This window comes from Melospiza georgiana, chromosome 13, assembly GCF_028018845.1.
Source record: "Melospiza georgiana isolate bMelGeo1 chromosome 13, bMelGeo1.pri, whole genome shotgun sequence".
Classification (NCBI taxonomy): Eukaryota; Metazoa; Chordata; class Aves; order Passeriformes; family Passerellidae; genus Melospiza; species Melospiza georgiana.
In genome coordinates, this window is record NC_080442.1 from 14,149,015 (window position 1) to 14,173,305 (window position 24,291).

The window sequence follows — 24,291 nt, forward strand, 5'->3', positions numbered from 1 at the left end:
TTTTTTTTCTCTTTTTCTTTTGAGTTTTAATAGTGTAGAGAGCTTCCAAAGCAAGCAGGGTTCCTGCACCAAGACAGCCCAGCCCAAGCATCCACCTCACCATCAATGCTGCTGATACTCATCAGCACTAACTCTGAAAATTGCTGTGGGTCACCAGCTCATGACAAGCCTGAGAGCAAACTGAAATCAAACAATAGTACAAGAAGAGAAATTATTTTTTCATTTCAAAGAAAAAAAAAACCAAATTAGTAGGAAAGGAAATGTACATGACAGCTTCAAACTCTTGAGCAAAACCTTGACCTATTTTGAAGCGGGTAACCATTTACAAATCCACTTGGGTAATTCTCCTGACAGGGTTTGGAAGAAAGGTGACTTTTGAGAAAAGAATATCTTGTTGCATTTCTCCTCCCCCACTGAACACATGCCTATATTCCACAACTCTGCAGACACCCCACAGCTGGCACAGCAAGAGCTGCCCTTGGACCTTCCTGTTCTGCACAGACACTCCACCCCAGAGGCCATGGGGACGCACCACACCGGCCTCCAGACCTGTCCCACAGGGGGTTTGTCCATCAGAACCTTCTTCTCCCCAGAAATGGTTCCCAATGCCCGGTATTGCACAGCCACAGGGACAGGAGCCACCTCCCTGGAGCCTGCCCTGTCTCACTGACCTGCCCAGACACTGCTGCTCTCACTCTGCCTCAGAAACCAGCAGGGCGAGTGGCAAAATCCAGACAAACAGAAGCCCAACAGCAGCACAAAAAGCAGGCTAAGAAAAACACAAAGAACTGAACAAAGATCCATAAAAGCAGATTTTTAGCCACCCCCCCCCTCAGTCACTAGCCTTGTATGGGGATGTCAAATGCAACTGGAGAGCTCTATTCTGGCAAAAACATAATTTTTACTTCGGGGATGGGAGGGAGTGAGCTGGAGCTCAAAGAGATTGTGTAAAAAAATGTTGCTTACTGTTGTTTCCATTTCAACAGCCTGTTCTGGCTCCCTGGGATTGCCTTACCAGCCTACCAAAATTCTCTTTTCTGTGCCATTTTAAATCTACCCAATAATGTTCTGCTGGACTCTAGAAACAGTTTGACATTTGATTCCTCTGTCCCACAGAAATCATTCAGAATGATTTTAAATTTTAATTTTTATCCTCTGAGTTGTTGCTTCTGAATGCTGTTACTGCTTCCTGGTGTAATGCACCCTTCTGAAACCAAACATCCCCTGTCCCATCAGCACAAAAGGGGTGTGCAGGTCACTGTTACAGCAAGAGCAGTAAGGGCAAGATATTTAATATCTACACACTCCCTGAAAGTCCTCAGGTATCATCCATCCCCATGGGTGGACCTTGGCTGTAGGGACTGCAAGCATATCCCAGTGGATACATAGATGTACATATACAGGATATCTATATATGCCAGTGTGTATGCACCATTTGTAGAGTCCTAATCTTTTGCTAAATGATTGGTTTTGGTTCTTTTCCCCAGAAAAGGGGAATTTGAAGGCACAGACCCCTTAAGGCTATGTTCTCTCATTCTTTAGCAGTAAGTAGAGACAGACAACATCTATCCCAATCCGTTTGACCCCAGGTTTGCACAGGGAGATGCACAGCCTCTGCAGGGAGAATTCACCTAGAACCACAGGAGAGAGGCCCTTATCCACCACTTAGCAGACTTCAGAACTTTTTTTTTGTTTAAAACCTCCAGATGCTCGTCCAGCGCAGGCACCAGCCACGGGCTGTGTCACAGGCAGGGAGATGTCCACGGTGCCAGTGCCACCACTGGAACAGTCCATGCTCAGCAGAAGATCTCCTCACCCTCTGCAGGTGCTTCTGACGAGTGAGAATCTGTAAAAACAGCATGTGGGAATCACTATGGGAACACAGGGACACAGCAGGCAGAGTGGGGCTCTGTGTGCACAGAAACCCTAGTCTCTGCCAAATCCACCAGGCCCCTTAAAAGATGTTCAGGTCCCTGATGAGCTACCATGAAATTACACCTTGTAATGGGTGAGATTTCCTGTGCACAAGCTGGAAAACATCAGTGAGCTGGCATGAATGAAAGCGGTCATCCGAGGGCAAGTGATCAAATTTCATGTGGGTCAGAGGTTTGAGGTACAGCTCTGAGTCCTAAGGGGATGCAAAACTATCAGACCAAAAAAAAAAAACAAAAACCCTGTATGTTTTTGTTTCAGATCAAGAGACAAAACAGACCAGCTTGAGGGGAGAGGCCAGCACAAGGCTTGTGGGTATCATTTCCAAACTGCCACAGAGCTAAAGCAGACATCAATGCCTCAGGAGCTGCAACAGCCAGGAGCTCCCAGCAGCAGCTCCTTCTGAAAGCACTGACACTGAAGCAGAGTATTTTCTCCTTGAAGCAGATAATCCAGCCCATGGAGGCTGCTCAGGATGGGATGGGAAGGGAAGAAACAATGAGAAGAATGTGTGTCCCTCTGACAACCCCAGGGGCTGCAGAACAGGCAGAAACACCCATAGAAGATCACTTCAGGCTGAGAAATCCACTCAGCAGAGCTGCTCTTCCCCATCCCTGTGTCACCATCCTCATTTCAAGCAATATTTTGTGGCTTCCACAAAAGTTCACTGGCTGCAGGAAAACAGCCAGCTTACCAACCCTGAACAAACACCTGTGAGCTCCCCTGACACTCACCAGGCTGCTGGGAGCGATGTCCCCTGCCCTTCTTCTTCTTTTCCTTCTTCTCCTTTGGTTTGGCTAAACTGAAGAGGCGAGTAGGCATCTGGGTCTGCTCCTCAGCTGCCTTGTTAGTCTGGTTTGTTGTGCTAAGCAAATGGAAAGTGCTTTTCTCTTTGTGTGTCCTTGAAAGACTGTTCCTTTTGGGGGAGACAGACAGTTCTGCATCAAAGTGCCCTTGTTTAGGAAGGGAAGGGTTCTTCTGCATGGAGGACTCATCAATGCTGGACTGGGAGGAGACTCTGGCAAGTTTCTCATGTAGATTTGAAACCTAGGAAGGGAAAGTGTTTCATGAAAGAGGATAGAAAAGGGGTGTTCAAGACCACTCACAGAGGTGAACATCCAGCCCATTCACCAGGTAAAATAACATCCCCATCCAGGCAAAGTAAAGAGAGAAAAGCTCTCTCTGTTCAAGATGAAAATATGAGGCACGAAAAGAGTAACACTCCACTACCTTTTGCTCCTACATGCACTCTGCTATGTATCAACAAGCCAAGGGCAAATATTCTCTAAGATCTCAATAGCAAGACTCACCCTGCATGGTTTGCACACACAGATGGTGGCAGGAGGCCAAGGAGCAGCGTGCCTCTCTGGGAAGGGAACGCCAGCACACGGCACAGCAGCCCCATGTGTCAAAGGAAGCCTTCCCAAGCAAAAGATGAAAGCAAAAGCATTTTTCCTGATTTTTTTCCCCTAACGGCTGTCTCAGGATGTAATTGAGCTTGCACATTCAAAGGGAAGATCAAAACAAGCCCAACAAAGCTTGACTGAACACTCTATTAATAGCTCTGCAATGTCAGTCAGATACCTGCTTTGAGAAGGTGCTTCCTTCTCCTAAATCTCTCAGGCCTTGCAGGCATTTTACCTCTCAGCTTCTCCCACAGCACCCATGCCCCTTGTCTGCAAGTGCTTGGAGCTGGAACAGCTTCACTGGCTGCTTGGAAAACTTCTGGCTTGATCAGGAGCCAGGTGGGTGGGAGCAGGACCTGCTTTGGTGATGAGCTTTTCAGAGCTCACTGCTCAGCTCCACAATTAGGCCATTCAGGCATCGAAAATCATTCCCATTCTGCAATCCAACATTTATAAACTAACTCTGCTACAGGTCTAAGCAAATTACAGTCAGAATTAGTGACTTACAAACAAACAAATGATCAACAGGCTTAAGGATTAAATTCAGTCCATGTTTTGCCAGTGGTGCTGGCTCTCCTCTGCACAGTTGTAAAGGAATAAACCTTAGCTTGCTGAAATTGCCCAGACCAGGATCTGTGTGTGAGTTTTTCTTTGAGCTTGTGAACAGTCAGTCACCAGAAGCCTCTTCCAGCAGAGCTGGGGACCTTTGCTCACTGAGCCACAACTGGATTGCAGGTGCTTGGTCTTTCAGGACAGGGGCAATGCCATCTCTTTGCTGGATATTGAGAACACTTTAGGGGATGGATGTCAGCATGTGAACTTGCCCTGCAGTTAGCAGCTTCACAAGTGGTTTTTGTGACAGCTGGAGGCTGCAGGTGACCCACAACACTCAGAGTGCTTCTGTGAAGGACTGACTGCTCCCCAGAGCTCAGCGCCTGGGTGAAGGCCAACATCAAGCAGTGTCAACGCCCTGGGACTGCCTGCCACCTGTCTGCCATCCCCCAATACACAGACAGGGAAGTGGGCAGAGCTCACTGGCCAGGCACCCCCAATACACCATGAAGCACCAAGAGTGGCAATGCCTCAGCAGCTCCAGAGGTGCAAAACCAACAGCACTGCACATCGCATGCAAGGGGAAGAGCCAGTTTTAAACACTGCTGGACTAAACCTCCCCAAACTACCCTTCCTTCACATCTCAATCCATGCATTCCTCAAAGCCATGCTCTTCCTATGCTAAGACTCCATCATTCACAGCCTAAATGGCGAACAAGATATCCAAAAAATAGGAGGACTCCAAAAAATACTACCCACAACCACTGCATGCCTCACCATCAGCAACCTCCCTCTAATAGGAACACCATTTCTAGCAGGATTCTACTCAAAAGACCTGGCAGCTGTGAGGGGCATGCAGTTCACCCAGGAGCTGGCTGGAGCTCCCTGTTCCTAGCTTCCCAAGGAGCCTGGCTGTTGGCATCATTTACCTGGTTGTGGTCAGGCTCCTGCCGCATCTGAGCAAATCTCTCCACGTCCTGCTTCAGCTGCACCTTCTCCCTCTCCAGCTGCTTCTGGGCGGCGCGCAGCCTCTCCAGGTCGAGCTGGTAGGCCGCCTTCTTCACCTGCAGCTCCTCCCGCTCGCGCTCCAGCTCCTGCCTCTGCCTCTGCAGCTGCTCCTCGCGCTGCGCCAGCTCGGCCTCGCGCTCCGCCAGCTCCTTCTCACGCACTTCCCACTCCTTCTCCCTCCTCCTCCTCTCCTCCTGGTGCTGCGTCTGCTGCTTCTTCAGGTTGGCCAGCTCCTGGCGCTGCTTCTCCAGGCTGCGCTGCTTCTCCTGCTCCAGCAGCGAGGTGGGCCGGGAGGAGCCTCGGCTCAGAGCCCTCTCGCTCAGAGCCAGCTTCTGGTCCTCGATGTAGGTGTCCTGCTGCAGCACCACGCCCTGGCAGAGGGGACAGAGATCGCTGCAGCATCCTCTCCCATCCCTGAAAACCCCAGGGTGCTGTAGTGAAGCCCTTCTGATCCCAGCCCAGCACTGCTGCCTGGTTACCAGAGCATGCTAATGAAGCAGAGTAGAAATTTTCCAGGGTAGAAATCCGTTTTGATTTAGGTGAAATGTACATTTTTGAGTTGAGTCTGTGGTTAGAAAACATAGCTATTTAGCCTGACTGCAGAACCTAGGCTCAGAGAAACTGCTTCAGTGAAGAACAGAGATAAGGTGAGGGAGACAGAAGGTGATAGAGAGAGACAGAGGCTGTTGTGAGAGCAGGTCAACCTGATCTAGGAATTCTTTCTGATAAAGAAGAACTAGCGGCAAATGTCACGCGAAATTCATAAAAATGAGTATGTGTGAACCTATTGTGAAATTGTATGCATGTGTATTTGAGAGGGGGATAAAAAGGGACTTGAAGTCTCCAGAAGGATGCATGTCATTTTAGGGGAATGCGTTCCCACAGGCTGTAATAAACATATTGGCTGTACAACTTTCACAAGAGTTGTGGAGTTTTGATTATCTCTGCAAAACACTGACAAAGCAGCTCCCTCAGCAGCTTCCTAAATTCAGGCCAGCACTGGTTCCCTTGGGCAGCAGCTCATTCCCTGAGCCTGCAAGCTGGCTGTGGGGTGTCCAGCCATGCAGGGCTGTGACACAAGGGGCAAAGCACAACAAGCAGCTCAGGCAAGCAGTGCGTGGGAGCAGGATGAAGGGCTAAGCCTACCTGCAAAGCAGTGAGCAGCTTATGGAGGCTGGTGATGCTTTGGAGGACCTGCTGCAAGAAAACAGAAGCGTTGCTGTTAGATCTCACTGGGTGCTGGGTATGTGGACAGCACCTTCTCTTGCTCTGTGTCCCACCAGTGGGTCTGACAAGCTGCACAGCCATCCCTCTGCACTCTGCTTTTCCTCACTCTTCCCTTGCAATGAGTGCATCAGTCCCCAGTACACCAACAGATCCCTTGAACATCTCCCAGAAGTTCCTTCCTCCCTTCCCTAGCTGTCACTGCAGCAGGAGAAGGAACACAGCTCATGGGAAGTCTTGGTTTGCCTCTGCAAACCATTTCCCACAACATCAGCTTGCTCAAGAACAAGCTGAATAATTGAGATGAAGCCCAGAAGTTCACTTAAAAATTTCAGGAAAAAAATAAATCAATCTTTAAATAGATGTGGACTATTTGTACCCTTCTCCCTCAGCTGACCCATACAAGACCCACTGCCACCAGGCAGAAAAGCTGCACTACAGCAGGCAACACAAGTGCAGAAGGTGTGTTCTTGGAGGCTTTCTGAAAATACAGAAATGCAAACACCTCATGAATGGTGTGCTGCTGAATACAGAGCAAGCAACTCTGGAGTTATGCTCTATCCCTAAATTTAGCCTAGCTAAAAATTTCTCTGAATCTCTCATAACCTACAATTAATTTCAAGAAGAAAAAAGAGCACTTCAGTATTTGCAGTAGTGGAGTGATAGCCAGTATTAAGAACTGCTTCTCATTTTGTCATTAATGCTAATTGGGAGTTATGAATGTGTATCAAAGGGAGAATAGAAACCTAATTGCCCCAATTCACAGCACCTGCAACATAAAATTAAACTCTCTCTGTCTGCAGATGCACAATAAATACAGCCCTGTGCATCCTGGTGGTAATTAACCCTTGCTGCTTATAATCAGCACGTATCATCTTGCTGGCAAGCAGATGACAATCAGTGAATTCTCTGTCTAAACATCCAAGGTTAAACAAATAAATGACACAGTGGGTTCAGCTTAATGTATTTAAAAGTCTAGATGTGCTTCAGCAAATTAAATGTGCTTTCTTCTACATTATCACCTATTGAGACAAATTCTCTAGCCACTGAAATGAAGGGAACAGCTGAGCAATGGAATCAATTCTTACCTCGTTATCCCTTTTCAGCATGAACATCAAATTAGCATTTCCACCCTATGACAAGATCACAAATTTAATATGAGGACAATGAAAAATCATAGCAAATGTCTTCTGAAGCTGAACTAATGACACATCCATTAAACACTCCCCTCCACCTTCCATTTTGGGAGAATTCATGCATGTTTTTAGGCCATTTGGAATCATTTAGAATAAAATGTTAATTAGGTATTATTTTGCAGTTATGTGATGGATCGATCCCCAGAAAGAAAAGGTGCAAGGTTGTAGCTGACCTTAGAATTTCAATAACAATGCAGAATTAAACAAATTTAATGCAGACAGATGGTAGCTAACCTGTGCCATTAAGGAGTACAACTGACTTGCAGTGGTTTTCAAGTCAGTGGTTTTGGGTGCATATTTTACATTTTATTTTATTTTTAACTTATTAGGATGTATCCAATTGTCACGAAATTTTCAGGCATTTTTTTAAGGCTAGAGCTGTCACTCCTGAAATCTGAACTCAGGGGTGGCAGACACACAAATCAAGGCATACCTTCTTTAAAATGCTGTCTGACTCTGTTCTCCGGAGGTCCTGAGCATCATCGCCTTCATCTTTCGCTCCACCTAAAGGAAGAAGCCAGCACTGACATCAGTTATTCAACATTTTAAGGCAGAGATGAACTTGCTAAAGTCTGAGGAATTTAATACAGGAAACTCACGTGTTCCACAAAAGCGGACACAGAGCTCTTGACATTTTAACTAAATGAATTTGAGCCCTAAATATACGGAACACGTCAGCACTACCAGCAAAAGTGGATGTGAATTTAGATTAGGGTTGACTTTGGTTTCAGAGAATGTGCTGATAAATTCAGCTATTAGCTGGTGCTCTGTCTAGCCCCTGCACTGCTGTCTACTACCACAGAATACTTGCTGAGAAGACATGAGGCAGCATAAGAGCAGATGGAGGATGATAACAGAATCATATCAGGGTATATTATTGCAGGTATAGTTTCAATGCCTCTCTTGTGCAAGTTAATTTACATCTGGGTCAGATACTGCTGTGCAACACCCTGTGTAATTCTATGCTAACAATTTATCATTAACCTTAGCTATCAGATACCTGGATCTTCAAAGGGACACTGGGCTTCTCTTTCTAACTTCCCCCTGGATGGCTCATATCAGTGCTCCTGAGCAAGACTGAGCTGACCTGTGGGGACAGGAGGGCTCTGACCCTCCCCCTGTGCTGCCCTTCTCCTCAAAAGGAGTCACACAGACCTTCCATCGTCTAGCTCTTGCCAAGACTATTGTACTCCCTTTGCCAGCTGAGATGCACCCCATGGGGAAAACACACACCTGCAGTGGCACCTTTCCTTCTGCCACTCGTAAAGACTTCACATAAACCTGAATCTGCAGCAGCGTGAAGGACACCACAGCTGTGTAAGGCCCTCTCCTCCCCCCACCCCCGAGGCTGGCTCTGCTGTTAGAGGCTGACCCTCCAGCCCTCCTAACAGACCTGCTCTCCTGCGCCACGTCCTGGGACCTTCCACCTCTCTGCAGGAGGAAACTCCTCCCTTCTGCTTTGCTGGAGGGGAGAACGAAGGGGAGTCAGGTTATAAGCCTTGCCCGAGGTTTCACAGGTTGTGAACAGAAGAACTGGAGAGAATGCCAGGTTTCATACCTCCTGGGCAGAACAAATAGGCCCTGCATTCTTTTCCCAAAATCTCCCAAGACCCTACAACTACTGAATTAGAATCAGAGGGTATTTCTACAGAAAACTTAAGATTTTGGGCAACAGCCTGAGGTTGTCCCATTCGTTGTTGGAACAGAGAGAGGCACAGCCCTCAACAAACCCCTCCAGTGTGAGTATATTTGTCATCATGATGACAAGGCCTTTGGGGCTCTCCAGGAGAGCTGGGAAAGCCTCTACATAGTTCTCATGTCTGACTGTCTGGAGCTAACACTGCTCCTTTAATGCAGGAGGTCAGACGAGGTCCAACGATGCCAGCGCTGAGACAGACACTAGCACAGCAAAACTGGTTGTATTGGGAGTGTGAGTAAGACCACAGAGAAAGGAATTTGAGGACAGGGAAGTTTCTGATGACTAGAGCAAAGAAAGAGGGCATTGGGAAGCAGCCAAGTATGCAGCTGAAATAAGTAGTTCACGCATTTCTTTGGGAGAGACTTAATTGGAGGAATAATACATGCAGATGTAGGTGGAACATAAATGCAGAGAGAGCAGAGACAGGGAGAAGGTGTTTGATTCAGCAATATCCACATCCATTTGTAAATGCAACAGCATCAGGCTCCTGCTGGGAAGAAAAGTGAAGAACAAAGAGCAGACCTGTAGATATTACAATAATAACATGAAGAAACTAATTTATTGAGAAGCCAAATGCTTTCATGTGGCACGTAAGTAAAATAGCAAGTATTACTTGGAGAGAGCACAGAGAGGAGTGAAGAGTTCAGATGTTTAACTCTTGTATAGCCACAGGTTCTCAGCCACCATCAATCCACCTGTACATAAGCTTTCTTTCCTAATCTGTGATTTAATCTGTCACCTATTGTTGGAGAGGAGTTGTGAAACCCAAACCACCAGCTGAAGTCCTTCTGAAGCAAGAGGATACGATGACGTGTGTTATTAACAAATTCTGATGAGCACACACAGAACTACTCACCCTTGGAGGCGTTCATCTGATGACTGTCAAATCCTCCAAAAGTTTCTGCCCTTCTAGGGAGTGAGATGGGGCCAACTCCTCCCTCCTGGTCCATGGCAGTGCTGCTGACCTGCTGTCCAAGGGCAGTGCCCAGGCTCCTGCTCACCAGGTGTTGCAGCACTTCAACTGATAAAAAGCAGCAATGTCTTTGTTAAAGCCCACCTCAGGTTTCTGAGCTATTTTCATCCCTGCCTGAGCTCAGGTCAGAAATTATTTGGTGTACAAAGAATCTAGGTTTCTGTGACAATGATGTGAACAGTACACATTGCCCCTGCAAAAACTCTGTCTGACCACTAACTCCAACTCTTGGAGCTCTGCAAAAACCTTACACTTCCCTCTCTTCCTTCAGGCAACTTCAATGTTCTCTGACAACAGCATTTAATAATTTTAGCCTCTCCAAAGATCATACTGGAAAGTAGCCTGAGTTTCCACCTACCCTTGCCTTTGTCAACAGAACTGCTTGTCCCTTGCAGGCATCACAAGCTCCTGCTGGAACCCAACCCCACCCTCACATCTTGCTGAGACTGAAGAATAGCAAAAGCCTGGATGGTTGAAATTTCAGCCAAGGATAAATCCCATGCTGCTCCTGACCCCAAAGCAGGTTCAATGCATGGTTTTCTTTGTGCTGACTTTCCTGCCCTCTTTCAACACCATTGCAACACCTCCTTCCTTTCCTGATCCCCACAATCTGTCCCTGAGACAATACCAGGAGGAGCAGTTTCTCCTTATCTTGTTATTCTGACAAAGAGAAGATGTTCCCTGCAAAACTGGTGCTTGAGAAATGATGCCTTCACTGGCAGTAACCAATTATAGTTGGTTACTATAATTTACATGCCACGTGACTGGCTCACCTTCATTTATTGCTGATTTCATGATTTCCTCTCCTTTTGGAGCCTCTTCTGTGCTGGCTCTGAAGAGCTGCCTGGAGCCTTGTGTCTCCTCCTGCACAGAACAGTCTGCCATGTCCTGGAAGATCTTCGTCTTCTCCTCCAGCAAGAGCAGGATCTGTTTATCCTTCTGCTGAAGTTGTTCTGTGGGGGTGAACAGAAAACAGGGATGAAGACAAAATAAAAGCTTTGGCAAGGAAACCTGAGCTATTCCTGAGATATTGGCCCCATCTAGTGGAGCATGACAATATGTGCTGGGCTTGGCAGCCTGACAGTGCCCTGGGCAATCTGGCACAGCAGGCTCGGAAAATAAATAATGCAAGGAAGGCAATCTGCAAACCAGGACTGCAGTTATTTGCTGGATTCAGGATTGAAAAAAGTCACACTTCGACCACAAAACCCAATCCAAGAAACTCCCATACATTTTTCCACAGTGGCCTCCCAGCTCTGTTCCAGGCAGATTTTACCTTTCAGTCCTCTCACTTTCGCATCGGACAATTTCTTTTCAACCTCAGACTCACAAGGGACTCCTTCATCTTCATCTCTATCCCTGGACAGGAGACACGGCTCAATTACTACAGGAACACACCCAGTGCACCCCCTGCCCCACAAGAACAGCTGAGCGCCTTACATGGTGTGCATTGTGTCCTGAATGATCTGTATCCAGCCGTTGCGCTCTTCCTTGGAGCTGGCGTGGACTTCCACCATCTCAGGATCCTTCCCAACCATGCTGATCAGGAACAAACCCTTCTCTTCATGAGCCACTTCTCGAACAATCAGCTTCTTCAGAGAGATCACAGTGGATCTCTGGTCCTTCAGATGGAAAGAAATGGGTGAGGAAGGGGACCAGAGCTAGCTCCCAGATTCAAACTAGCATTGAAAAGGTCTCAATAAACCACAGTGCTACATCTCTCAGGTTTGCAAACATTTTCTGAACATACTGGCTAATAAAAAGCCAAAATAATTTCAACGGGGTCAAACAAAAGGGATGGGCTTGCTTTCCTCCAAGAAATATGGAGGAAAAGCAATTTTACCTCATTTCATTTCAAGAAAGAATTAATTTTAAATTGACTCTGTGGTTTTGTAAACTGTAGCATATTTTGCTCTGATCTCATTTTCTACTGACCACACTCTTCCTGTCATCAATATCACAGCTCCTTACACTTGGTGCAGCTTGCTAGCCTGCTTCACACACAGTGTCTTCACCATCTCTCTCCAGGATAAAGTCTTGTTTCCAAATCTCACAAAACCTCTGCTGTTCTCAGACGCTCACAGCTGACTGCTGTGTCAGAACCTGTGTGTGAGGTGGTGTTCACCGTGTGCTAGGTCTCTGTGTCATCAGCCTGCTGGGTTACAGTGTCCCCAGGCTGCTGTGTCATCTGCACAGGAGCCAGCCCCTTTGTGCATTGTACCACACGCTGCAGCTGGGGTGATCTGGTTCACCAGCAGGACTTGATGCAAATCAGCTTCCCCTGTGTAGGGCACTGAGCCCGTGCAGAGGGTTGGTGGAACTGGAATAACAAATTATCAGCTTTCATAATGCTCAAAGAGTGGAAAGGTCACAGGGTTTAGCCAGTCTAGACCATGCCTGGAAGGTACAGCCCAGCAGACTCCATCAGGCACCAGGTTTTCTTTAGCAGGTCAATGTGCCCAGCCCTTTTTTGGGGCCTGCCCTCAAACCCAATGTTTTTGCTCCTGCGCATTACAAATATATTTCTCGTTTATTTTCAAGCTGTTCTGTTGAATTTACTGCCCTGGCATTTCACCTCACTGCCCCCTGCAGCAGCTCACAGTGCATTTGAACATCTCCTTCAGCTGAGATCCATTTTTACAAAGTTTGCATTATCCCCTCACTCCCTCCCAGCCCAGCCACTGCTCCAGTGTGCACAAACTGCAAAGCACAAGTGTTTCCAGTGACAGGCGGGTTTTCAAGGCCAATTATCAGCTGTGCCAAGGCACAGCAGGAAGGGGAGGTGGGGCATGAGGACATGTTTTCCCATCAAAAAGAATGGAGTCTGCTCAGCAAACAAAAATGTTCTGAGCAAGAAAATTAAGTTGTTTAGCAGGCAGTTGCTGGCTTTGCTGCACAACACCACATCACGGGTCTCTCACATAGAAAAGTAAGGAGGAAAAAAGGGCTGAAGCCTTACCAGTGAGGCAAAGACATACTTCTGGTCCTTCTCCTGAAGGAACACGAGCGTGTCAGAGAGGAGAACAGCCTGGACTTCTGCAAAAGAAGAAGCACGCCACTGCAGTATAACCACACAACTCACCCCAGAAAAGATTTCTTGCAATAACACCAGTGCTGGTTCTGCAAATCCTGAAAGCAAGATCAACCTCCCAGCTGGCAGGAGGAGCACGGGCAGTTCCTGGAGATGCCAGATCAGGTTAGCTCTGAACCAGCTTTGCATGGAGCAGGACACATCAGCACCAGGGCATCCTGCAGGATTTGCTCTCACCCATGGGAGCAGGGGTGCTCCTCTCCAGCCACATGCTCACTACCAGTTAAGACATGGGCACAACAGTGAAAGCCAGAAACATTTATTCAATAGAAGCTCTGTTTTCTCAAACAATCAATATTTCAGCCCTCAAGCAAAATATCTGCACGGGAAGTTTTGGATTTTATGGTTCTCTTGATGAGTGGTTTGCAGGGTGTAAATTATCGTGCAATAACAACATTTGTCAGCTGCAGTTTCTTTCCCAGGAAATACTGACTTCAGGAGCCACCAGTAATTCTGCTCTCAGACAAACACAGCTCTGAGGGGAGCCTGCATGAGACACAGGACCTGGCTTTCTTTCACAGGAGAAGGAAACACAACCTCAAGCCAACAGAGGATTTTAAATCAGTCTTTTCCCAGAGTACACGTAGAGCCTTCCAAGTCTCCTAATAACATATCATAAAGCTGCACAGCAACTACCCAGTGTAATGCCCCACCCAGACCCCTCAGTACAAAGAGGTTTTGTGTAATGTACTTGGGAAATCTTGTGACAGAGAGGAAGCAAACCAGAAACTTAAATCATCCCATGGGTAAATCCTTCCAGTCTGTTTTGGGAAGACAGAATCCATTCCAGATAAAAGAACCACTAAATTTTAAGCAAAGTTGCAAAATGAAATCCAGGCTCTGGGAGGTTTGCAGAAGGTGGCATTTGACTGCCTTTTTCTCTGTTCCATGCACTTTGCAAGAGTGGAAATGCTAAAACCCTTAAACAAAAGTCCCTCCTATAATTTTCAGTGCTCCATTTCAAATACCACAAAATAACCTGAATATAAGAACGATCTACTTCTCCCTGGGTCTGCAGCCTTCCTGCAGGACCTACCTTCCCTGGGAGTCTGCACTACAGACATGTTTGTGCATTTCTATGATTAAGAAATGCAAATGGAGCCTGTGCTAATCACGATTTCACAACAGCAGCAGAACTTGCTTCATCCACCATCTGAAGGCAGTAGCAGTCTCGGGTGCCTAGAAATCATCTGTAAACTTCCTGCTTCCAAAACCTCAAAATAAATCATACCCCATAAGGAATTCCACGTTTTCATCACCTCCCTGCACAGCACGGCATCAGGCTCCCAGGCCCCATTCATGCCCACAGACCATAATTTAATCAGCTTATGCTGCAGGGAGGAAGGGAAGCCCAGCCTTCCTGCCAGGCCTGAGGCACAGCCCTGTCTGCTCTTACTGCTACCGTGGTCCCAGCTAAAAGTTTCCTTGGGAGACTTAGCTTTTAACTCACTGGAGGACTTCAGTGCACAGCACCTTAAAAATACTACTTCCACGTGATAACAAACAAAAAGCAACTCAAGAAAACACTGACCCAACAAGAGGCAGCTGCAGGAACATCAGAACCTCTCCTGAGTTTGAGAAAACAGCTTAAGAGGTTCAAGAGCAACAAATCCCTGGGACATCTCCCTAGATCCCAGTGCAACTGGGAAGGTACTACTGCAGAAGGTACTGCCACAGCCCTCAGAGGGAAGGAAAGGCCCAGAAAGTTGAGGCTGGGTTCCAGATTTAGCCAGCACAACTCCTGGAACTGTGGCATGGAGATCTGACTCCATGCTCTGGGCAACTGCAGCCCCATCGCGTCCTCCTGGCCCAGAGTATCCCACAGCAAGTTGGGGACACACGGAGGTGTCACTGCCACCCACGCCCTCAGCAGGCATGCAGTCACCAGGAGGAAAAGCAGCTCTCTGTCACCCCAGAACACACACGAGGAACTGGAAATGCAATGGGGAGTGAGAGTACAGCAGGGGAAAGCTGGTGTCACAATCTATCAAAGCAGAAGAATAAATCAAGGGTGGAGGCACCAATCTGAGGATTAATCTTACATCCAGAGAGGGTGAGCTGCATCCTTCCTCAGCAGAAGGCAGGAGAGTCCTACCTTTTAACCGGCCAGCTGAGTTCTTTAGTGAAACAGGCCCATCTCGGATGAGTTTCCGATGCGTCAAGTCCTCTTTTGCAAACATCTGGCCACTCTTCATCCTCATGATGGACTTGCTGTCTGTCCGGTTGTAAATCTCCCCAAGGCGCTTTTTCTTTTCATATTTGCTGACTTTGCTGTTGACTGCAGCAATCACATCTTTAACAAGATTTAACGACTGAGTCAAGTCTTCATGTTCCACTTCATTTTCTTTAAAAAAGAAACAGAAACATCTCGATTTGACTTTGTGTAGTCTAACTTCCCACTTTTACTTCCTTCCTTTTTCTTCTCCCAAGTTCCCACATTATAACTTTTAATACTTAAATGAGACATTTTTCCCCCTTAAAGAGAGCTTCACAAAACCCTTTACATATACATGGTTGAGACTAGAGAATATTCCAATACACTTTGCATATAAGACAGTAGAGATGAAATGCACAAATTAACTACATATTTTAGCTAATACCTAAAAAAGCTAGCTAGGAGACTTCGGAGTCTAGGGATGTTGCTCCATAATTAGCTACAGACAGACTTTTAACAACTAAATCAAGGTACCTAAACAACTAATCCTAAGTGGAAGTATTGAATTCAGTTATCTCTTTGCAGTGATGTGAGACAAAAAGGACCGGATTAGCTGGTAAAAAAATCTGCTTCAGCCATAAAGGATTAAAACTTCACAATGGACAAACAAATATGCACTTAGAATAGAGGAGCTGGTCCCTACCTTTGGTGTACTGCAGTATCCTTTGCAAAAGGACTGGGTACTTTGTGATTCTCTGTGTTACCAACAAGATGCATTCAGGAATCCCAAGGCGCCTCACCAGGGAGCTGCTCATTTTTTTCTAAGGAACAAAGAAGAAAATTTCAGTTCTGCAGCAAAACACTCCCCCAGAGTGCAGAAAGGACACGTCTTTTCCATTGGGTACATTTGTCCTTCCAGGTCCTACCTTGACAAATGCCTGAAAGCGCTTGTCCTTGTAAAGATCTTTGAAGTAATTGACAGCCTCGTTGTGGTGCCCGCAGAATTTGCCGTACGTTTTCTTCATCCGCTCAGCGTTCTCCCCAGAGAACTGCAAAGAAAGGGACACACAGCTCCAGCCTGCACTGAACTCCTGGGGTGACACTCCAGCAGTGCCTGCCAGGCTCTCAGAAGAGCTTGAGGAAATCAAATTAGTCCAAAGCATGCTCGACCACGCAAGCAGATCTCTAGAGAGTAAAGAGCTGATTTGGGGACTTCATTGAGTCATTACAGCAGAATTTGCAACTCTACTCCCATGGCTTAAAAGCCAACCACAAAAAGAGTCAAAACAGACAAAAAGAAGATAGAAACCGTGGATAAAGAAAAGTAATATGATCCATTCTGAGTTAAACACCAGGTCAGTAATGCAGCCAAGAAACACACTGGGCATATTTAGCTGTGAGCTCCTGCCTACACTCCAGCCTGTGGTGAAATTGTTTTGTGCCTGTCAGTGAATGCTTCTCTTTCCCACAAAACGAACTAAATTAATTTTCAACAGTGGACCTTCCTCTGAAAGAGCAAAAAAGTGCTTCAAAAAGCAGAGGCGGAATTTGTATGTGTTAAGAGTAAAGGTGCCATCAGCTGTGCTTATCTGACAGGCATAAACAGGAGGGAAGGAAAAGCACCTGGCTTCCAGCTGTGCTCTCAGAACTGCAAACATTTTCCAGCACTTACTTGATTCACTAGGATGTCACCTATCCTCCTGATAACAAAGTTCTTTTCACTTTTGTCTGCCAGTGACTCCTTCTTCCTTTCCAGAATCCGCTGGAAAAACTGACTGTGGATGTGCAGCAAGTCTTCCAGGCAGGGAAAGAGCTTGTCCACTGCTTGCTGATCAAACTGCAGTTCCTTCATCATGGCTGCACTGTACACATCGTTCATGATCTTCAGGGTGCGGACATGGTGCATTTCTGTCTGCATTAGCTCTGCATGGGATGAGGACAAGAGTTCATGGGTAAGAGCACAAGGAAAAGCTGCCATTAGAAAGCTTTTCCATAACTGGGCTTCTCTAAGTGGTTTCAAAAAAATTTCATGTCAGGAATTGTAACATCAGTCAAGAGTTTTATGTGTGAGAGAAACAGGGGAAAAGAGGTGTCCCACAACAGAGAGCTTTGGATGTTGCTGCTGGGGTCTCAAACTTCAGCCCTGGTATCTTCTCCTTCCTAACACCTCACTGCCAGCCTCCACACATCCCCCTTCTGCCATACAGGATGGCTCCTGAATCCCTCAGGAAAAGACTTCGCAGCTAGCTGCCTGTGGTGGAACCCAGTTTGAAAGCCATCAGCAGACAAATGAGGAGAGGCAGTTTCTGGGGTTTTTGATGGCTTCTGGATATGTGAAATGCAGAAAGACACCTTTCACAGAATAATTACATTCCTAGGAGCTTCAAGAATTAAAGTTTGGCTTTGAGGAAACCAAAGCAGTGTTCCTATCAAGGAGCTGTTTACAGCGAGTAAAAAGTGAAGATGTCTCACCATAAATCACATCTTGCCGTTTCACAACATCCTTGTGTTGCTGCTGTAGGAACTTGCTGTCCACTGCTTGGCTCCAGGACTCTGCCTCCAGCTGCTTGGAATCTAATTCCAGGTCTCCCATGAGCTGTCCTTCATTCATGTCTGCACCTTCACAAAGCAACAGAAGTGCCATTAAGATGTGGGTAATTTGTCTCATTTGAGATTCCTGTCTAATTATTTAGGCTTACGCTTTGTCAGTCACACCACAGACATCACATACATTCTCCTTTACTGACACAAATGATCACATACCACATAAAGACTAGTTATGAAAAAGACTTTTAAAGGTTATTTCCTAGTTTCCTGTTCACCATTTTCACATGGACCAAATTCTAGCTCAGATAATGTATTCCTAATCTGCCATGAAACGACATTTCAGTTAAATAAAAAACCACAACAGAAGAGGAAATGTTTGTCCCTGAGCTAAATTCCAAGTAACTCAACTGTAACTGAAACCTTCTAAATGTTTTTCCATAATTCAATGAGCTAAAGAAATTACTATGTGGGGCTTTGTTTTAGTTTATCATACTAATATTCTGAGATTAAAATAAATGCACTTTAATTGTCCATTATAAAAGAAGACAATTGCCGAAAATGGATTTTCTATTTCTGGAAAGCAGCACTGAGACCTTCCTTCTCCTATAAATGCCATGGAGATCTCTTACCTTCATCAACCAGTGACTCCATGGATTCATTAACCCGGCTGATTTTATGTAAAGAGTCTGTTGACTGCGACAGGAATTTCCAAGTGTGTATTAAGCTGTCATCATTCCCAACTCTGCAGAAAAACAGAACACACAATATTGTTTATAACAGAAACTCAGCCAAATGTACTTTCAGATAAGCAGAATAAATGCATTTAAAATCTGAATTGAAAAACAAAGCCAGCACTGCACGGTTATGTACAGAAATGTGCTTTTATGTGTTGTTTACTAACTACCCACTGGAGCTTGAGAAGCTGTAAGTGCTACAGTTGTGAGTGCTTTCCATAAGAACCTACGGTGCTACGGTGCTTTCCATAAAGAACCACTCCTGAGCTTTTATAGTTTGGACAACTCCATTCCAGTCACGTCTCATCCTCATTGCCCTTGGAGCAAACAGTGCAAAAAAAGCACCACGCCAAAGGCTCTACAAGAATCCTTATCACTAGCCCTGGGAAAGATCAGAAAATGGACTGAAGTTAAATTCCCTATGAATAGCCAGGACATCCAAACTGCCCAGAATAAGCCAGTCCCTGCCTCACATGTAGAACTGCTCAATATGCAAGTATGGTAGGAACCATAAATTACATTTTCTTCTATGTTTTTTTGTAATGAATTATGTATAATGCAGTCTAAAAACAGGAAGACTGAAGCTCTGTGCCTTCACTCTCTTGTTATGGACACAAAAATTAATATCATACCTGAGCTGCAAATGTGTGCTTACACAGCATCTGGCCCAAGGTAAGGGAATTCCTTCCTAGGAGCCCAGAGCATCCCTGGGAAGTGGCCTTGAATCTACCAGGCCAACTCAGCTGTGCCTCTGAACTCCTGCCATGACTAAACTAACTCACATAACACTATGCAGATGACAACTGATGGTATCATATAGAACATGGCTTTTTCTCTGTTTGTGATCCCGTTTGTACCTTTAACGCAAGTCACAGCACGTGAACTTATTTTTAGTGAAACTGAAATTACGTCTTTACATCAGCAGCATCAGATAACACACACACACACACAGAGTCAGGTGTGCAGGGAGGAGCCTTACCCTGCAATGTTCTGTATGGAGACACTTTTGGAGAGCGCAGAGGGCTGCTGTGATCTCCTGTTGCTGAAGCTGGAGGTGACGGAGCTCTCGTCGGGCGCGAGGATCGCGGAGCGCGGGCGCTCCTTGGGCTGCGAGCCTGCAATGGGAGGGAGGGACAACCGTCAGCCTGTGCAAACACCTTAACCACTGCTCACTGGCATGGGGATGACTTAGAAGGATCCACACTCCGAAATTCACTGCCTTTTCTTTCTAGAATCACCCCCAGGGGGTGTCAGCAGCTAGGAACAGCCATAGGAAGGGAAGACCACTGACTCCTGAGCAGAACTCACCACACTGTGCTTCATTACCCAGGTGGGATCTGCAACTCCAGAAACTGAATTTAACTGTTTTGATAATTAACCCTATGTCGCAATCCACCCTGTTGCCTTTTTATTTCCCTGGGCACATAGTCATATAACCTTTGACCTTGATGTCAAACTCTTGAGATGGGTTTCTCTTACCAATAGGTACCACAGAGAAATGATAATCCTGATTCCATTACACCATCACATACCTTAAAGAATCTGTTTATATTAATTCCAGATTTTTCCTTCTTCAGATGCATTTCTGCTATCTGGAGCAACACCTCTGAACTTCATTATAAATATCACAGTGATTACAACTGTATTATATAGTGTGGCTCCATACAAGCTATCATTTATCTTATCAAAGCTTATCAAATTATGGCCCTACAAAACCAGTCTGGGCCATTTCACACCTATTCTTCAGCCTTGGTGACAGTGGGTCACTCTGCAGTGCAGTGTTTACCTCAGCAAAGTCAGGAACAGTATTCCTCCTACTCAAAATTAAACTTTCTCTTTTGCCTATCTCAAAGCCCAAGACTATTTAAACAAAAGATAATTGTGTTCTAAATCCTCTCCACTTAATACTCATAGCTGGATTCTTTCCCATGTCAGACACCCATGGACACAGGCTGCATCTTCCAACTTTTGTGGCCTTAACAGATATAGGCATTCTGCAAGCTATGACACGTGACTTTTCTAAATCTAAGATGATTTTACATTTCCTTAGAGCTACACAGACACTGCAGAAGGGGATGAATTCTGTACAACTTCTGTACAACTTCTGAAATCTCAAATATTGCTTAGCATGCACAGAGGATGCTCTAATCCCTGCTCTGCTAAAACCTTATTTTTCATAATGTCAAGTATCAGTTGTCAGAACAGTTAAGAACAGCAGACACAGACCACTCCCAAAGCAGAGGGATAGAAATTGTCTTACTTTTGTTTCTCATGGTTACTGTTGGTAATGAAGAGGTATCATGTGCCTGCAGCATCCCTCTCTGTGGCTGAAAGAAAAATAAAATTCACTTTAATTTCTTCATCCCTTCTCCCAGAAGGTTGTGCCATATAACTAAAGCAAAAAAAAGCTAATTTTTTTCCTGAAGCCTCTCAGTGTACGTGTATTTTTAAATATATTTTTATTTTCTCTGAATAAAGTGGGCAAAATAACAGATGGACAAATGTGCAGCAATATGAAAATGTGAAAGTGATGACAATACTGAAGTGAACTGAAATCATAATTGCACAAACATTGCTTAGCTTGGAGTTCCTTGCATTTGGGGCAAGCAATGAAATCTGTGTTGCTCATATAAACAGTATATTTAACAGTTTTCATTATGTGAAAGCTTCAGCACTGGGGCTGAAGTTCTTTACAACAAACTGGAAACTTTGTGACATGTGGCAGAAAGTGTTTTTTATATACATATATATATATATATATGTATATATATATTCAGTAGAGTAGGTGAAATCCCTTACCTTCATTTTGACCTTTGCACAAGAAGCAAAATTCTCCTTACAGCCTTTATGAACAATTGCATTACAGTCTGTCAAAAAAAAAAAAAAACAAACAAAAAAAACCCCAATTAATTAAACAAAACCCCACAGAAAATAGGTCAGTTTTTGCTGTTTGTAATCTGAAGTGTTAACTTACACAACTGAGAATTGTAACTTTTAGGCATCATTGTGGTTTGCATGACTAGCTGACAGAGAGCTGCTTTCCAGGAAAATTAGCCTTTTGTTAATAACATTTCCTCAGAGAATTTAACAGGAAGTTCCATTTAAGAATCAATGCAAGGTTGAATTGTCAGGGGTCTTAGATTAAAGAAAAAAAAATGCCTGATGGCATTATCCCTTTGAAAGTAAGGTGGAAAGCAGAAGCAGGAGACAGAAACAGAAACCAATTGTAGGGCCAGTATTTCTCTAAAAAGACAAATGCTGTTCTCATCAAGACAAGGACTATGAGATCAATAAGACAGGAGGAGGATGGAGAAATTAATTTACACAAATTTAGACACCATGGATAAGATCTATGGCACAGAGCCCAAGTGCTGCTGTACTGCAGGGTTACCAGAAAAGGCAACAGGAGCAGCATCTGTCAGGAATCCTTGAGGCTGGGACTTCCTGCTGTAAACTGAAGTTCTGCTTCAAAAGCATATTCACCAATGCAAAGACCATGATGCTTGAAATTTGCTGTATGTATGCCAGAGCAAAAGCTGAGTGGCTTCGATTTTTAATTTGTTTTTTTGAATACCCTGAATCTGCTCATGACTTCTGCCAGCAGATATCTGGGAATCAATTTTTTAAAGATTATTAAAACTCCCTTTTTTTTCCAGTAAGAATTGAGAAATGGGTTTCAGGCTTTAACTCTTCTGGCAGATGAAAGATCACAGCTCAAGAGGAGATTCAGTAGCTTAGAAAAAAATATTTCCACTTATTCATGACAACACTAACATAGATAATGAGCTGTATTTTACAAATAAGTGTGAAGTTCTGAATTATTTCTTGAAGTAGAAAAAACGAAAAAATTCTATGTCCAGAACGACAAAATATGCTCACACTTGTAGCATCTCTTACATTTGGGATGACTCAACAAATGCCAGTAATTCTGACATTTTGACAGATATGAGTGTAAGGTTATTGGGTGCTGGGTGAGACAATGTCTCACATTTTCCTGTGCACAAGAAGACAGAACAAAGCAACCTGAAAATTCTTGCAAAAACCCACAAGTGATGTAAACTTGACGACCAAACAAGAAAGAGGAACAGAACCTGCTCCTCTGGTGCATGAACAGAGGCAGTGAGACAATTCAGAATCATGAAATTCACACTCAAGCCTTGAAAGCCTGAAGACAGCTCTTTAGTGTGCACCATTCGGCAAAAAAAAAAAAAAAAAGGATTTTTCATGTTATTTCATGTTAAAAAATCTGGTTGTAGGGACTTTATTCCTCCCATTCAACTCTTCAGCAAGAAAGAAGTTCCTCTAACTCCCGTGTGTCAATAGTATTAATAACTACAACCCCTAAGACCTTATTTTCTGCATCACTGATCAAAAAAAAAAGTAAAAAAGACAAGGCAGAATGTTACTAAAAATCAGGGTCTTTTGCTTGCCCATTTGTTCCAGAGAATGCACAATCTTTCAGCATAGAGTAGATGTTTCAGGAAGCTGGGGGGGCATAACTGAAAAGCTGAGACATTGATTTAAAATACCCAGTGCTTTAAAAGGCATTAAAAGTCATCCATAGGTGAGACAGAGCAGTGGTGGTAGCACCAGCCTACATCAGCACAGGAGGATCAGAGCCTCTGCTGCTGCTCATCCATTATTTCCAAAGCATCTGAGGCTGATTTTTAGATGCAATGAGAGAAGGAACCACTCACTGATGTGAGCTCTCAACATAGACCTTCACCATTTTTTTTATGACATTAATTTCCTAGCCAATGCAGAAAACATTAAACAATTTTGCATCGTGCCTTGAAAACAAGGAAAGAACATCTGTGCTAAAACATGCAACACTGGTGGGTTATTTTATCTCATTAGCATATAGAGCATTAAACTGGGATATATTTGGTGTTCTACATGGCTTCAGAAGCTGTTAACAAAGTCAAGAGGGGAAAGGGAGAGGATGCATTTCAGAGTTTGTAATTGTTGATGTTTTACATTTCCCATCAGGCTGACACAGAGCGTGTCTCAGACAAACAGCTCTGCAGAAATCTCTTCCAGGAAACTCAGAAGTGCCATTTGGGATTCAGCTGGCTGTTCCTCCTCCTGCTCACATCCACCAGCAGCAACGGAAGGCTCCAGCCTGGGAGCAGCTCCCGCACTCGCTTTGACTCATTTCTAAACTAGTGGAGTAAAAAACTGCTAATACTGAGGAGAGGAAAGTGTTTTCCACTGAGTTGTAGTGGGGAAAAAATGGGTTTTGTCTGTATGTTCTATAGCTTTGGGTTGCTGCATGAAGCAGCATTGTGGTCTTGACCACACAAAAACCACTGACCTTATCGAGCTGCAGGCAGGGGAAACCGTCTGATAAGAAATGAGAACAAAATCCCTAATCTATGAGAAACCCTCAGTGAGGTTCCCACCCTGCCTGTCCTGCGCTGCACGTCCTTCACATGCACATAGGTACCTGTCATTTGACCTGTGATGCAATTTCTTGTTCAAAGGGAGCAGAGGGTCAGCATTTCCTTTTTGTACCATGTGGTTCCCACTGTGGGCACACCGAAGCAGTATTTCAGAGAACTAAAGCAATACACCACACACAGGAAGGACTTTTTTTTCCCCCACTGCACATAGAAGCCATGATCAAAGCCTGCTGTCCCTGTCCTTTGTCCATCTTATCAAAGGACCTCAGCTCCAAGCCACTACATGCAGCTGAAATAACCAAAGTTCTCCTGACTGATAGAGCCCAACAAGGGGTAGAAAACCCCACGGCCTGTGTGATGGCCGAGCTCAGG

General features: G+C 45.0%; 1 protein-coding gene across 1 annotated transcript in view; it reads right to left on the reverse strand.

The window, feature by feature from the left end:
• AKAP13 (A-kinase anchoring protein 13) overlaps positions 1-24,291 on the reverse strand; it is a 69,751-nt gene continuing 45,460 nt past the window's right edge. Inside the window, exons 12-31 of the mRNA XM_058033552.1 lie at positions 21,317-21,384; positions 20,778-20,844; positions 19,497-19,632; positions 18,413-18,525; positions 17,709-17,855; positions 16,909-17,159; positions 16,163-16,285; positions 15,940-16,057; positions 15,177-15,425; positions 12,950-13,026; positions 11,431-11,612; positions 11,267-11,349; positions 10,764-10,943; positions 9,874-10,038; positions 7,752-7,822; positions 7,211-7,255; positions 6,045-6,095; positions 4,820-5,269; positions 2,667-2,979; positions 1-1,846 (exon numbers count right to left, since the gene is read on the reverse strand). Of these exons, the coding sequence (XP_057889535.1) occupies positions 1,797-1,846; positions 2,667-2,979; positions 4,820-5,269; positions 6,045-6,095; positions 7,211-7,255; positions 7,752-7,822; positions 9,874-10,038; positions 10,764-10,943; positions 11,267-11,349; positions 11,431-11,612; positions 12,950-13,026; positions 15,177-15,425; positions 15,940-16,057; positions 16,163-16,285; positions 16,909-17,159; positions 17,709-17,855; positions 18,413-18,525; positions 19,497-19,632; positions 20,778-20,844; positions 21,317-21,384 (2,939 nt within the window). The 3' untranslated portion in view covers positions 1-1,796. The remainder of the gene's footprint in view (positions 1,847-2,666; positions 2,980-4,819; positions 5,270-6,044; positions 6,096-7,210; positions 7,256-7,751; positions 7,823-9,873; positions 10,039-10,763; positions 10,944-11,266; positions 11,350-11,430; positions 11,613-12,949; positions 13,027-15,176; positions 15,426-15,939; positions 16,058-16,162; positions 16,286-16,908; positions 17,160-17,708; positions 17,856-18,412; positions 18,526-19,496; positions 19,633-20,777; positions 20,845-21,316; positions 21,385-24,291) is intronic.